The sequence below is a fragment of the Channa argus genome, chromosome 8 (genome assembly GCF_033026475.1).
Source record: "Channa argus isolate prfri chromosome 8, Channa argus male v1.0, whole genome shotgun sequence".
In the NCBI taxonomy this organism is placed as follows: Eukaryota; Metazoa; Chordata; class Actinopteri; order Anabantiformes; family Channidae; genus Channa; species Channa argus.
The window spans coordinates 118,760-132,458 of NC_090204.1; the positions used below are offsets into that span (position 1 = coordinate 118,760).

The 13,699-nt window shown below is 38.8% G+C and overlaps 1 protein-coding gene across 1 annotated transcript in view; it reads left to right on the top strand.

Annotated features, from left to right (window-relative positions):
* The window catches only part of mcf2l2 (MCF.2 cell line derived transforming sequence-like 2), a 98,446-nt gene that overhangs the window by 29,161 nt on the left and 55,586 nt on the right, over window positions 1-13,699 (top strand). The window contains exons 3-15 of the mRNA XM_067513021.1: window positions 3,726-3,840; window positions 4,522-4,612; window positions 4,748-4,867; window positions 7,158-7,274; window positions 7,375-7,524; window positions 8,529-8,653; window positions 8,771-8,885; window positions 9,268-9,387; window positions 9,488-9,679; window positions 11,480-11,671; window positions 12,042-12,231; window positions 12,649-12,746; window positions 13,491-13,579. Coding sequence (XP_067369122.1) covers window positions 3,726-3,840; window positions 4,522-4,612; window positions 4,748-4,867; window positions 7,158-7,274; window positions 7,375-7,524; window positions 8,529-8,653; window positions 8,771-8,885; window positions 9,268-9,387; window positions 9,488-9,679; window positions 11,480-11,671; window positions 12,042-12,231; window positions 12,649-12,746; window positions 13,491-13,579 — 1,714 coding nt within the window. The remainder of the gene's footprint in view (window positions 1-3,725; window positions 3,841-4,521; window positions 4,613-4,747; window positions 4,868-7,157; window positions 7,275-7,374; window positions 7,525-8,528; window positions 8,654-8,770; window positions 8,886-9,267; window positions 9,388-9,487; window positions 9,680-11,479; window positions 11,672-12,041; window positions 12,232-12,648; window positions 12,747-13,490; window positions 13,580-13,699) is intronic.

Consider the following 13,699-nt stretch of genomic DNA (forward strand, 5'->3'; position numbering starts at 1 on the left):
CTCAGATTTTCCAGATGTGCTGTTACTGATGGGGCAACCGTCTGATTGGTTTTCCAGGCATGCTTTTCATTTCTTAGGTCTCTCACAACAGCCAAAATAAAAACTGTCTCCAAAAAGCCCTCTCAGAGGGCATAATTTTAACACCACCGTGATTTTTTGTCTTTTTCATTACAACATATCCACTTTATGTTCATGTGGAACAACTCTTTCTAGAAAGTCCTAAAGTTGATTTGAATCCGGTCAGTCACAGTATACATTTACAGTATATTTTGTTTTAGTCTCTGTTCCTGACCTTTGCACATTTACACATTCTGATTTATTCTTTATCCATGTAAACACTTTTACACAGTGTCTCAGCTTTTTGTGTTAAAGTCTGAAATTTAATTGTCCAATGAACTACAGGTGCATTTCTACTCATGTTGTAAAACTGCTACCGCAACGTGTTGGCCAAAAGTGCATATTTCTACATCTAGCACTAACAGTTATTTCTGGGAAAACTAGTCCTTTCTTTTTTTCTTACATCTTACACATTATACATTCATTTGTACTATTGATTTTTTAAAGTGAATCATCAGTGCAGCTTTATATATATTTGTGGTCAACTTACTAGATTCAATTTTCAATTAAACTTTATTTATATAGCGCCAATTCACAACAAAGTATTCTCAAGGCACTTTACAGAATAAAGTCAAGACTATAAAGATGTATAGAGAGAACCCAACACTTCCCCCTTGAGCAAGCCCTAGGCAACAGTGGAGAGGAAAAACTCCCTTTAATGGAAGAAACCTCCAGGAGAACCAAGCTCAGGGTGGGCAGCCATCTGCCCAGACAGGCTGGGGTGAGTGGAAAGTGAAGAGAGAAAAGAAAAAGAGCAACAAAAGCAACAACAAAACATCGGGCAGGTTTGTAAGACCAGTTGCTGCACACTGGAAAACACACCGCTTTAAAGCCCCGGGACACCTTCAGAGAGGGACAGAGAGAGGGGGACAGAGAAGGAGACTACAACTACGGGAGAAAACACACAGAGTTAATGTCATACAGTAGTTACAATTTTTAAGTGAGAGGAGAGGAGAGAGTGACAGGAGGAGGGGGTCCCCCAGCAGTCTAAGCCTATAGCAGCATAACTATAACTAAGTATAAGCTTTAAGAACGAGGAAGGTTTTTAGCCTACACTTTAAAGTAGAGAGGGTGTCTGCTTCCTGAATCAGAACTGGGAGCTGGTACCATAGGAGAGGAGTCTATTGGTCTATTGGGGTGATATGGTGCTATGAGGTCTTCTATATATGATGGAGCCTGACCATTCAGAGCTTTATATGTAAGAAGCAGGGTTTACACTCTATTCTAAATTCAATGGGAAGCCAATGGAGAGAAGCTAGTGAAGGTGAAATATGATCTCTCTTGCTAGTTCCAGTCAGCACTCTAGCTGCAGCATTTTGGATTAATTGCAGGCTCTTTAGGCAGTTACTGGGGCATCCTGAAAGTAGGGAATTGGTGTAGTCCAACCTAGAGGTAACAAATGCATGGACTAGTTTTTCGGCATCACTTTGAGACAGGATGCTCCTAATTTTGGCAATGTAGGCTGTTCTAGAGATTTGTTTTATATGTGAGGTAAAGGACAAATCCTGGTCAAAGATAACTCCAAGGTTCCTTGCAGTAGTACTGGAGGCCAGACTTATGCCATCTAGAGTAACGATATGGTTGGACATCATATCTCTTAGATTTTGGGGCCCAAATACTATGACTTCAGTTTTGTCTGAGTTTAGAAGTAAAAAATTATGGGACATCCAGGCCTTTATGTTTTGTAGGTATGCTACAGGTAAGCTTGATTAGATAGATATAGCTGGGTATCATCAGCATAGCATATAAGCATATAAAGTAAAAAGTATTGGCCCTAACACAGAGCCTTGTGGAACTCCATAGCTAACCTTTGTGTGCATGGACGGTTCATCATTAACTTGAACAAATTTAAATCTATCAGATAGATAGGATTTAAACCAACCTAGTGCAGTTCCTTAATCCCAATTTCATGTTCCAGTCTCTTTAATAAAATGTTGTGATCAATGGTATCGAATGTAGCACTAACAGAACAAGTATAGAGATGAGCCCATTATCTGATGCCATGGGAAGATTGTTGGTGACTTTTACCAGTGCTGTTTCTGTACTATGATGAACTCTAAATCCTGACTGAAAGGATTCATACTTCATACAAATTATTCCTATGAAGGTGATCACATAATTGTTTTGCAACTACTTTTTCAATTATTTTAGAAATAAAGGGGAGATTCAACATTGGTCTGTAATTGCTAGAACACCTGGGTCAAGACAGGGTTTTTTAAGTGGTGGTTTAATTACAGCTAACTTATAGGCCTGTGGTAGATATCCTGTTCCTAAAAATAGATATCTAAGAAATGATATCTAATACGAATGTAACTATTAAGGGTAAAGCTTCCTTGAGCAGTCTAGTTGGAACAGGGTCTAGCAGACAGGTTGTTGGTTTAGATGAAATAATAATTGAAGTTAGCACAGCGACATCTACAGGTAAAAAGCAGTCTAACCCTCTTAGACTGCTTTATACCTTATAGGGGCCTTATTGATGATTCTAGCAATGTTGTACGTGAAAATCTATCTGTAATATTTGGGGGGAGGATCTGGTGAATTCTTTCTCTAATAGCTACAATTTTATTCTTAAAGAAAGTCATGAAGTCGTTACTGCTCAGAGTTAAGGGAAATACTAGGCTCAACAGAACCATGGCTCTTAGTCAGCCTGGCTACAGTGATGACTAAGACTAGACTGACTAGATGTTTTTTTATCAACTCAGTGCATGATAAAACAAGCATGCTTACTGGTTGGAATGCATAGCCTCCTTACAAAGATAATTTTGTATTCACATTTTTCATAAATAGTTAAGATTAAAGCAGATTTCAAATATTATCAAGGACACGATTCAGAACCTTTTCCAACCAGGTGATTGGAAAATAAAATCCCATTGAGGCAATTAAATAAGATGGGGATTTACCAAAATAATAAGGATTAAAAAGATTTGTACTAACGATAACTTGTCTCATATAAGATTGATTTGTTTGATTATCTGCTGTGGAAAATACAGACCTCAGTACATGGTTTCATACTGTATGTGATTTAAAAAAAAAATTTGGGGGGATGTCTAAGTCAATTTAATAAAACAACATCACACTCTGTATCTAAAACTTGCACTACCAAGGCTGTCTAACACACATGTGCTTTATGTATGGCACACACTAGTAAAGAGGCAACAGAAAGGATTTATAGCTCAAGGTCGCCGTCTTGTGGTGGTGTTATGGAAGTGTTAGATGGGAACATATGTGTAATTATGCGTTTGAAAGAATTAGTTTTAAGACTAACCTCTATCTCTTAATTTGTTCTTCCTTCACTTAAATGCCTTTCTGGGATACACTCAAACTTCCCAGAAATCTCACTGTCATATTGGCAGGAGAGTTCTGCAGAAAAACCTAAAATTATACTGCATGTGGCAAAATTACAATAAGTAATTAAGCTGAACCAGTGGGGAATGTGTACCAAACAATAAAAGACTACATCAAGTATAAACTTTTAACATATAGCTTTGGGGAAGAGCAGCCGATACAAAATATACTGTGTATGGGATACTTTCAAATAGTGTTAGAGATAAGGATTTATGTCTGAAGTTAGAGATGTAAAATTTGTGTTGTCTTTTTTTGTGCTGCAGGAGGACGAGGAAAAGATGGTGCCCCCATTATTACCTTCCCAGAGTACTCAGGTTTCAGTGACGTGCCCGAGGAAGACTTCCTTAATGTGGTTACTTACCTGACCAGCATCCCCAGGTAAAAAAAAGCTTCCTTTTTTAATAATTTTATTTTCATTACATGATTGGACCCTTACCCATTAAATCAGGAATTAACCAAAAGCAAAACAATCTGCTCACTACGCATCAATGAACAACCTTGAAGTAAATCCCAGTTAATCTTATCTCATTACTGCTTAACAGAAGGATCTAAACCCTATAAATTCAAGTTTTATTATAAAGCCCAGCATCAGGGCCAGATTTATTTCTATATAGCCGTGGGCAAAATGATCTACTCTGCCTTTTTTTTTAATTGAGAATCATATGATCAGTAGTGTCCCTTAATGAAACATGAACCTAAATTTATGCATAACATGGCCTCTGTGCCTTTATGAAAATAGAAGTGCATGAACAAATTTGGAATGAGCACATTTGACATTACAGCATAGTGTTAGCAGAGATCACGTGAATTAAAAGTTCAACACCAGTTAAACAGGACTATGTAACATTGTATACAAAAGTTTCTAGTTTTGTGCGAGACCTAGCAAATAGCTATTTCTGCAAATTGCTGCATGGTGGTGAACTGGTGTATTACTGTACAAGATGCTTCTGGGCTTCAGCTGAATGTGAAATCTTAAGGGGCATTCAATTTTCAGTAAGTTTCAGTTTTAATAAACTCAATGTCAGTCTACTTTTCATAATTTCTGTTTCTTGTTTCCAGTCTGGATGCTGCCAGTATCGGCTTCGTTATCATCATCGACCGGCGGAAAGACAAATGGAGCTCAGTAAAGGCTTCTTTGTCAAGGATTGCTGTAAGATCTAAGACACCCAGTGTTCATATATTGTTATTTTGTAAAACATTTAATGTTTGCTTAAAGAAAAATACTAAATTAACTGATGGTCTAGTTTAGAGAGGTTGTAAAAGTTCATGTTATTGTGTTATAAAGGGGGCATTTCCAGGAAACCTGCAGTTGGTGTTGGTTCTAAGGCCATCCAGGTTCCTTCATAGGGCTATGGCTGACATCGGGATCAAGCTGCAAAAGGATGACTTTAAAATGAAGGTACCGGTAAGCATGCTTTGACACCAGCCATATGGTTGCATACAGTTATGACAAAGTATTTTATGTTTCTGTCCTATGGACAGATGAGACCAAAGTTAAGTCGTTAAGTTGTTAAGTCATTAAGTTGGCCTTAATGGTCTGTGCCATGTTTGTGAAAATCAAACACAGTATTTCAGCAGAAACACCCCATGCCCACTGTCCAGCTCGGTGGTGGAGTGGTGATGGTTTGGGCTTGTTTTGCAGTTATAGGAGTATTGTAGAGACAAATATGAGGCCATCTCATGTCAAATTGGGTCATGCCAAATGACAAGGATCCAAAAAAGATCAGAAGATCTACATCAGAATGGTTGAAAAATAAAAGAATCAAGGTCCAAACATTAACCCAATGGAAATGCTAAGACAGCACCTTAAGAGAGCTGTGCATAAGAATAATGTGCCAAAACCTCAAAGAACTAAAGCAATGTTGTAAGGAAGAACGAGCCAAAAATTCCTCCACAACAATGTAAATGACAAATTCATACAGGAAATTATTACTTAAAAAGGTATTGCTGCTAAAGGTAGATTTATAACCTACTGAATCATATCATGAGTACTTAGTATTTTAGACACTAACTTTTAAACATCTTCTTCTTTTCCTTTCGGCTATTCTCTTTCAGTGGTCGCCACAGCGAATCATGTGCCTCCATCTAACCCTGTCCTCTGCATCCTCTTCTCCCACACCAGCTAACTTCATGTCCTCTCTCACTACATCCATAAATCTCATCTTTGGTCTTCCTCTAGAACTCCTGCCTGGCACCTCCAACCTAAGAATCCTTCTACCAATATATTCACAGCTCCTCTGAACATGTCCAAACCACCTCAGTCTGGCCTCTCTGACTTTATCTCCAAAACATCTAACATGACTCTGATGTCCTCATTCCTGATCCTGTCCATCCTCGTCACTCCCAAAGTTAACCTCAACATCTTAAACTTTGCTACCTCCAGCTCTTCCTCTTGTCTTTTATTCAGTGCCACTGTCTCTAAGCCGAACAACATCACTGGTCTCACCATCGTCTTGAACACCTTTCCTTGCTTCCTTACTGATACTGATACTTTTTTATCACACAACACACCTGACACTTTTCTCCACCCGTTCCAACCTGCATGCACTCGCCTCTTCATCTCTTTTCCACACTCTCCGTTGCTCTGTACCGTTGACCCTAAGTACTTAAAGTCCTGCATCTTCTTCACCTCTGCTCCCTGTAACCTCACCGTTATACCTGGTTTCCTCTCATTGATACACATGTATTCTGTCTTACTTGGCTAAGCTTCATTCCTCTCTTTACCAGAGCAGACCTCCATCTCTCTAGATTTTCTTCCACCTGCTCTCACTACAAATCACAATGTCATCTGCAAACATCATAATTCACGGAGATTCCTGCCTAACCTCATCTGTCAGCCTGTCCATCACCAGAGCAAACAAGAAGGGGCTCAGAGCTGATCCTTGCCCGATCTGCCCTTAGCCTAGCTTCCACTACTCTTTCCCACAACTTCACAACATTGTGTGGCTCATCAACTTTATTCCTCTGTAGTTGCCACAGCTCTGCACATCTCCCTTGTTCTTAAAAATTGGCACCATTACACTTCTCCTCCATTCCTCTGGCATCCTCTCACTCTCCAAGATCTTGATAAACAAACTAGTCAGAAACTCTACTGCTACCTCTCCTAGACATGGTCATCTGGACCAACTGCCTTTCCAGTCTTCTTCCTCTTCAACGTCCTCCTCACTTCACTCTTATTAAACTTTGCTACTTCCTGCTCCACACCAGTCACCTCCTCTACTCTTTGTTCCCTTTCATTTTCCTCATTCATCAACTCTTCACTAAATTTTACACATGATTGTAATAAATGTCATCGGTTTGTAAACTAAACTCCATGCACAGTCGCTCCCACTTGCTTTCATAAAACATCAAAGGCTCACTTCTTTGCTTGGCCCATTGCTAGGCTTCCAAAGGCTGGCCAATCAGAATTGATCAAACTCTAAGTGGTGGCTGCCTTAAAGAGATAGGAGCTAAAACAGACAGTGTCACACAAAGCTGAAGAAGAGGTACTGCATAAATGTTCATAAGAAATAATAAGGAGTTTTCTAAATTGTGATTCATCCAAAATTTTTTCAACAAAGCCCTAGAATAAAAATGTAAGACGAAAACTATTCATAATATAGTCTCTTAAACTTAACTCATGTGTGGCACAATAAGCTTCACTGCAGGTTTAATTTATGTCATGGACAAAAGTACTACATTAACTGTATTTGCAGATCGTGATGCTGAACTCTCTGTCTGACCTGCATGGCTATGTGGATAAAGGCCAGCTTACACGGGAGCTAGGAGGAAGCCTGGAATACTGTCACAGCCAATGGATACACCATCGAACTGTAAGTAAATGGACTATCTTAACAGATCTAATTTGGGAATTTCCAGGTTTTAGTTCACAGTGACTGTATTGTTAGTCTTATGTGTATCTCTTTCTCTTAGGCCATAGAGAACTTTGCCATGACAGTGAAAACCACAGCCCAGATGTTACAGAAGTTTGGGACAGACCTTGCAGAGACAGAGCTGCCCAATGATGTCCAGTGCACCAAGGACCTGCTCACAGTGCACACAGACAAACACAACAACCTCAAGGTTATTTAGCACATATACTACACCAGCTTATCTCACGTTGTTCATAAATGCAAATTTATTCCACTGTATTTGTTTGACACTGTTATGTTTTTCCTGAAAATATTTTGGTAATCTTAATAAACAGGTAGTATTGAAAGCTATTTGGCCTTGGGCCTTTTTGGCAGTCATCCTTTAACTACCGTAAGTTTAGGATACAAAATAGATATGAAGAGAAAAGCTTTTTCAAACTGTGTATCATTTGGTGCTCATGACATATAGTGAGGGTTATACTATATTTGATAATATAGGGGAGCAAATTAATTAACTTAGCTAATTTTTTGTACTCTCTTGCTTATGTGGAAGGTCAGCACAGTTGTTTGGTTTTGATCAGTGAATCGAACCATCAAAGTTAATTACAGTTGTGCTTTGCATGAAAGCAAAGTCAGTTCCAATGAAGAAGTCCTATTATAGTCTGAGCTGCTGTTTACTGTTTCAAATGCCAGTGTGACCTGCTTAATAGTTTGAGCACATGGTTACAAAATGTTTAAGGCCTCTCATAACGTCACTCGACTTGAATCTTCATTAGCAGTTTACAAAGCACAAGCCTGCTTTCCGGAGTTAAATTCACACTAAATAGTGTGGCGTCTCCAGTTATTATGTATAAGTATAGTGATTTCGCAATATCTAGTGGCCATAGTAAATTGGACAGAAGCAAAAGTGACAGCTGGTGATGTCAGCGACAGAAAGGCTTCCAAAAGTCTTAGATAAAACGAATATGTTGATAATTTGGTGGAGTTAGCTCTCCAAAATGTCAACAAATAGGCTATAAAGTGATTTGTAAACTAAACAAATTTTCGTTTTCTTTGGTGAATGCAATGTGCCACAGTAGAATACAGCTCAGTTCATTTTAATAAGTCAATGCTGTAACTTTATTTAAATCTCCACCATGGTCTCTCCTACACCTACTTGCTTGCAGTACAGGCCACATTCATGTTATTTTTAATGCTTTTATGTCTCTATACTAGGATGAATTGAAGTTAGCTTTGAAGCAAGGTACCACCTTGCTCGGTTGTATCAAGGAGCAGGCTGCCAAGTCAGAGACTCACAAACTCAACCCTGATGAGATGGAGAACCAAACCACTGTGGAAAGGTTACAGCCTGCAATGCTTTTCTTACACGTTTATGCTCTTTCTCAGTTTACAGTATGTTATGACAATGTAGTTCTGTTGTGGCTCTGTGTGTGTGATGAACCTATTGTGTGTTTCAGGCTCCTAGCCCAGCTGGATGAGACTGAGAATGCCTTTGAACAGTTCTGGTGTAACCACCATCTGAAACTGGAGCAGTGCCTGCAGCTGCGACACTTTGAACAGGACTTCAGAGAGGTATAGAGTTGGTCGGTCTGTCTGTCATCTCGGCTACCCCTGGCCTGCAGATCTGGGTTCTAATCTGTGTCTCTTGTTCACACAGCTGCAAAAGACCTCACCTGTGAAATAGTACTGAAAAACATGCATTAACACTAAGTCTGTAAGAAGGCTGTAAATATAGTAACTCTACTTTAGTGGTTCTCAACCCTGGTCCTCAAGGCACATGCTGATTACCTTGGCTGATTGCCTAGGATCAACACTGGTGAACTAAAGAAACTGACCCCAAATAAAATCCCAGACCAGGATTTGGAAGAGTCTGGATATGAAAAAATAAATATGTTGATAAATGATTTTCTCTGTCTTTTCTAAATCTCTCTATTTCTGTTATATGGTTCTCTAGGTCAAAGTGTCTCTAGACAGTCTGATGGAGACTCTAACCAGTTTATCAGTTATTGGGGATTGTGTGGCTGGAGTTGAACACCAGCTAAAAGAACTAAAAACCCTGCAGGAGAAGGCTCATGTCAGTCAACACACACACACACACACACACACACACACACACACACTTTACTGTGTACCAACATGACAAAACATATTCAATGTAAGTATTATTTCTCCAGCCCACACTGGAAAAGGCCCAGCTTCATGCACTGCACGGTGACCAGCTGATCCAGAGCAACCACTATGCACTGGACTCCATTAGGCCCAAATGTGCGGAACTCCGTCGGGTCTGTGATGACTTCAGCAATGAGGCCAAGAAAAAGACAGATGTCTTGTCCAAATCTCTGCAGATACACATTGGCATTGATAAGGTGAGGATGTGAATTTGACTTACACCCATCTAGAGACATTACTACCTGAAATTGTGATTTAATGCACTTGGTTCGTCTGTCATTGCAGGTGTAGATTAAAAAAATATTGAGATTTGAGACCTGCATTTACTAAGCAACATTTTTCAGTTACCTTTTCTGCTATCATCATCATAATTTCCACAATAAAATTTTTATACAGTCTGCTGTCAAATAATGGAACCTACAAATACTGCAAAAGCATTAAGCCTCGTTAACTCAATGACTATTAGATGAATCAATAATTTGTTACAGAAAAATATGTGATCAAGCAAATTTATATTAAACTTAGCTTTTATTTTGAGTACTTTTGTATCAAAATAATTGCTTAAATGAAAACACAGACAATAAGGCCAACAAGCAGGTACAGTAAAGTGGTGACTTTAAGAAACTCTATGTAGGCGAATCCAGAATGCAAACAGAATGTAAAGACAAAAATGTAGTCATTAACAAGACACTGAACCCCCAGCAGCCCCGCCCCCTCCGCAGCTGTGCATTGCTGTACCAAATTAAACCCACAGTCCGCATGCAAATTTGGCAACATGCGGACAATGATACGCTGTGGCGAGACTGAACTCACGGGATAAGCCGAAAGGACAAAACTAAATAGACACAGTAGTGGTAGTCTAGAGCTGCAAGCAAACAGTTCCTGCGAACAGGAACTGTTTGACTTTCAAATAAAGTGTTTTGTTTCATCTTAAACAAACGTTGGCTTGTTAAGAACCTGTGTGACCTTAGTGTTTCACTAAGGCAAGACTCCTAATCAGTCCCTGCTCTGGGAGAGCTTTACTATGCTCATTATGCTCCTCTACACTCTGCACATCCCTTTAGGTAGCAGTAGTTATCTAGTTATAATAAATGAGAATCCTAATAAATAATAATCAAGCAGAAATCATTGCTATTCTCTGATTAGTCAGTAGGGTAGGCCTCGCCCAAAACACTTTTTTTATTTTATAATCACTTTTAAAAGTGAATATATCTGCTATAACTTAAAGAAAAGTACTCTCTAACCTTAAGAAAGCCAAGAACAGCCATGGATGCAGTTTTCTGTTTTCATGCTATTATATTGTGATAACGGGAAAATTATTTCATTATCTCCGGATAACAATCCGGACACCAACAATATTTTTTTTTATTTACAAATGATTGTCTCAGCTTCACATCACAGATCACAATTAACGCCTTGTCCTTCAAAGTTTGTATAAAAATTGTGATTTTGCTATCATTCAACAGTGAATATAGGCTTTTTGATTTTATGTGTGGTTGTAGTTAAGACATCAAATGCAACTTTTCTTTTTCAGATGTCTTATGACCAAAAAGCTTCTAAACTGGAGACTGCTCTTACACCTAAACTTTACTTTCCTAAACTAAAGAGAGCCTGCTTAGTCCAAAGAAGTATTGAAATAATATACTTAAAACTATTATTAACTTACTAGTACAATTAATATACTTAATGCCTAAATGTACTTAAGTTTGCACCTCCGATATTTTAAAACATCAAAAAGAGTAAAACAAGGAATTTTGTCATCATTATATTTATTGCAGAATTATTAATATAAATACTGTGTATATTTGACTTCTGTATGAGTTTTCTCTTGTGATCATACCACAAAAGACTGAAGAACAGGTGATGATACAGTACATCTGTTCTTGGTGGTCCCAAGTGATCCCCTCACCAACTGCCACTTTGAAATGAATGGTGTTAGCTACTGTACATGGAAATCTTTCGCACTTTCAATCAGTTTAAATTCCTTCTGCATGCAGGTGAACCAGTGGTGTGAATCTGGAATCTACCTGCTAGCATCCCAGGCTGTGGACAAGTGTCAGTCACAGGAAGGGGCAGAGTCGGCGCTGACTGACATTGAACACTTTCTGGAGTCCGCAGAGAAGGATCAACTGACTGAACTAAGGAACCTCCACAACCAGTATGAAGTAGTCCTGTCGAAGGATATCAAGGTATGGTGCACACATATACACACATGGGGCGACTGTTGAGCAGGAAGGTAGAGTGGTCGTCCATCAGTCTCACAGTTGTTGGTTCGATCCCTGCCTTTTCTGGACACATGTCAAAGTATCCTTGAGCAAGACACTGAACCCCAGCTTAGTTCCTCCCGGTGAGTGTTGGCCAGCTGCAGCTCACCCATCAGTGTGTGAGTGTGTCTGTGATTGTGAATGTGTGAATAAGAAGCAGTGTAAAGCACTCCAATAGGTAGAAAAGCCCTATATATGTGCAGACCATTTACATGCATAAATACAACTCAAAGGATGACGGAATAGTCTGTTACAAAAATAAACAATTTTTTGACAGTGAGATCTTTGTATGCAGGCCAGTGTCCTGAAGGCACTGAAGCGTCTGGAGGACGTCCAGGAGATGTTTGAGAAACGGCAAGTCAGTCTAAAGAGGCTGTCAGCTAAACAGACGAGGCCCGTGCAGCCTGTTGCACCCCGGCCTGAGTCCTCCCCCAAACGGCCTCCGCCAAAGACCAAGGGGTCTACAACTACATGGAGCCAGCAGCGTGAGTTAAATGTTGTTCTGAGTTCATGCAGCAGATAATTTGAAACCTAAAAGTAATAAGCTGGAATGGTTTTAAAGGTGCAGTGTGTAAGATTTAGCCACCATTTAGGAATGGAATACACTGTAGTATTCATAATTATGTTTTCATGAGCGTGTTATCATCTGAAAAAATATTACACTGATTGAATATATTTATGTTGTGAAAGGTCTGAGGCTTCAGCTACTGTATCTTTTAAGAATATGTCCACAGGTCTCTGCAAGTGACCCTATGCATCCCCCTATGTATTTATTGTGGTATTTAATCAAAAATCAAGTACAATTTTTATAAACAGAAACTTGACACCAGGGAGCTGTATTGTATGTATGAAGTATTTTTAAGTATAGATTACTTATGCTGTATCCTGTTTATTTCTTTTAGCTCTGGCTCGCAGAGCTTCTGATAATAGCAGCAAGCAGCTACCTGAAGTTGATCCTAACAAGAAGAAGATCGTACACAGGGCAAAGGCAGGCATCAAGGTATCCTCCCCTTTTCCTAATCTTACTAAGTTATAAAAACTTTTTAATTTTTTGTTATTTCCTGTTCTATCAACTACACAAGAGCAGCTATGACACAAGGGTCAAACAAACTTTACTTTCATCTGTAAATAAATATGAATCTGTGGTTGAGTTTTACAAAGTTTCTGTTTAAAAATGGATGACAGTTAATACAAGTGAAGGCTGATGTGTAAGAAAATTAGACATTTCAGTTTTTGATTCATTTGCAAAAACATATAAATTCATGTTTATTATGTCATTAGAGGTTAGTGAGTGTGTGGATTGATACTCAAATTAACTTTTTTTTTTTAAATTTCAAAATGAATTTAGGCAAAAAAGGAATAGGTCTGAAACTTCTGTGACTGATAATCATATCTTAGAGCAAGTTTTCAGACATAAAGAAATATGTTTTCAGTAGATCTGTTTTGTCAGTTAGAAGTTTTTGTTAGTTAGAAATATGGCTAGAAATTTGTCCAGGAAAATGTAAAGTAACTACAAAAGGACAAAGAGGCTTTGTCAGACTGGTCAGAGGGCACATGCTGATCCTTTCCTTCTATTAAATTTAATGTAACAGGTGGTATTAATATTGTGGCTGATCTGTGTGTCTCTTTTGCACCACTGAACAGCACAACTGGGATAATGTTTGAAATAAATCTTTGAGTTTTACTGAAATTGTAGTAAAGCCAAAGCCTTAATAATAAACAAATTGATGTATTTGTGTAACAGATTGAGGTGATGCATGAGGGAAGCCAAGGAGGCTCCACCCATGTCGTTGTGGCCAATGAGACAGAGGAGAGTCTGTCCAACAGACGCAGGTAAGAACCTAATACACAGCTGTGGGTCTCTGTAAGACTTCAAAATAGGTGGAGAGGTAAAAAAAAAACATGAATTTCCCACAGAAGGCGTTCAAATGTTATTGTGTGATCTATTGTAAG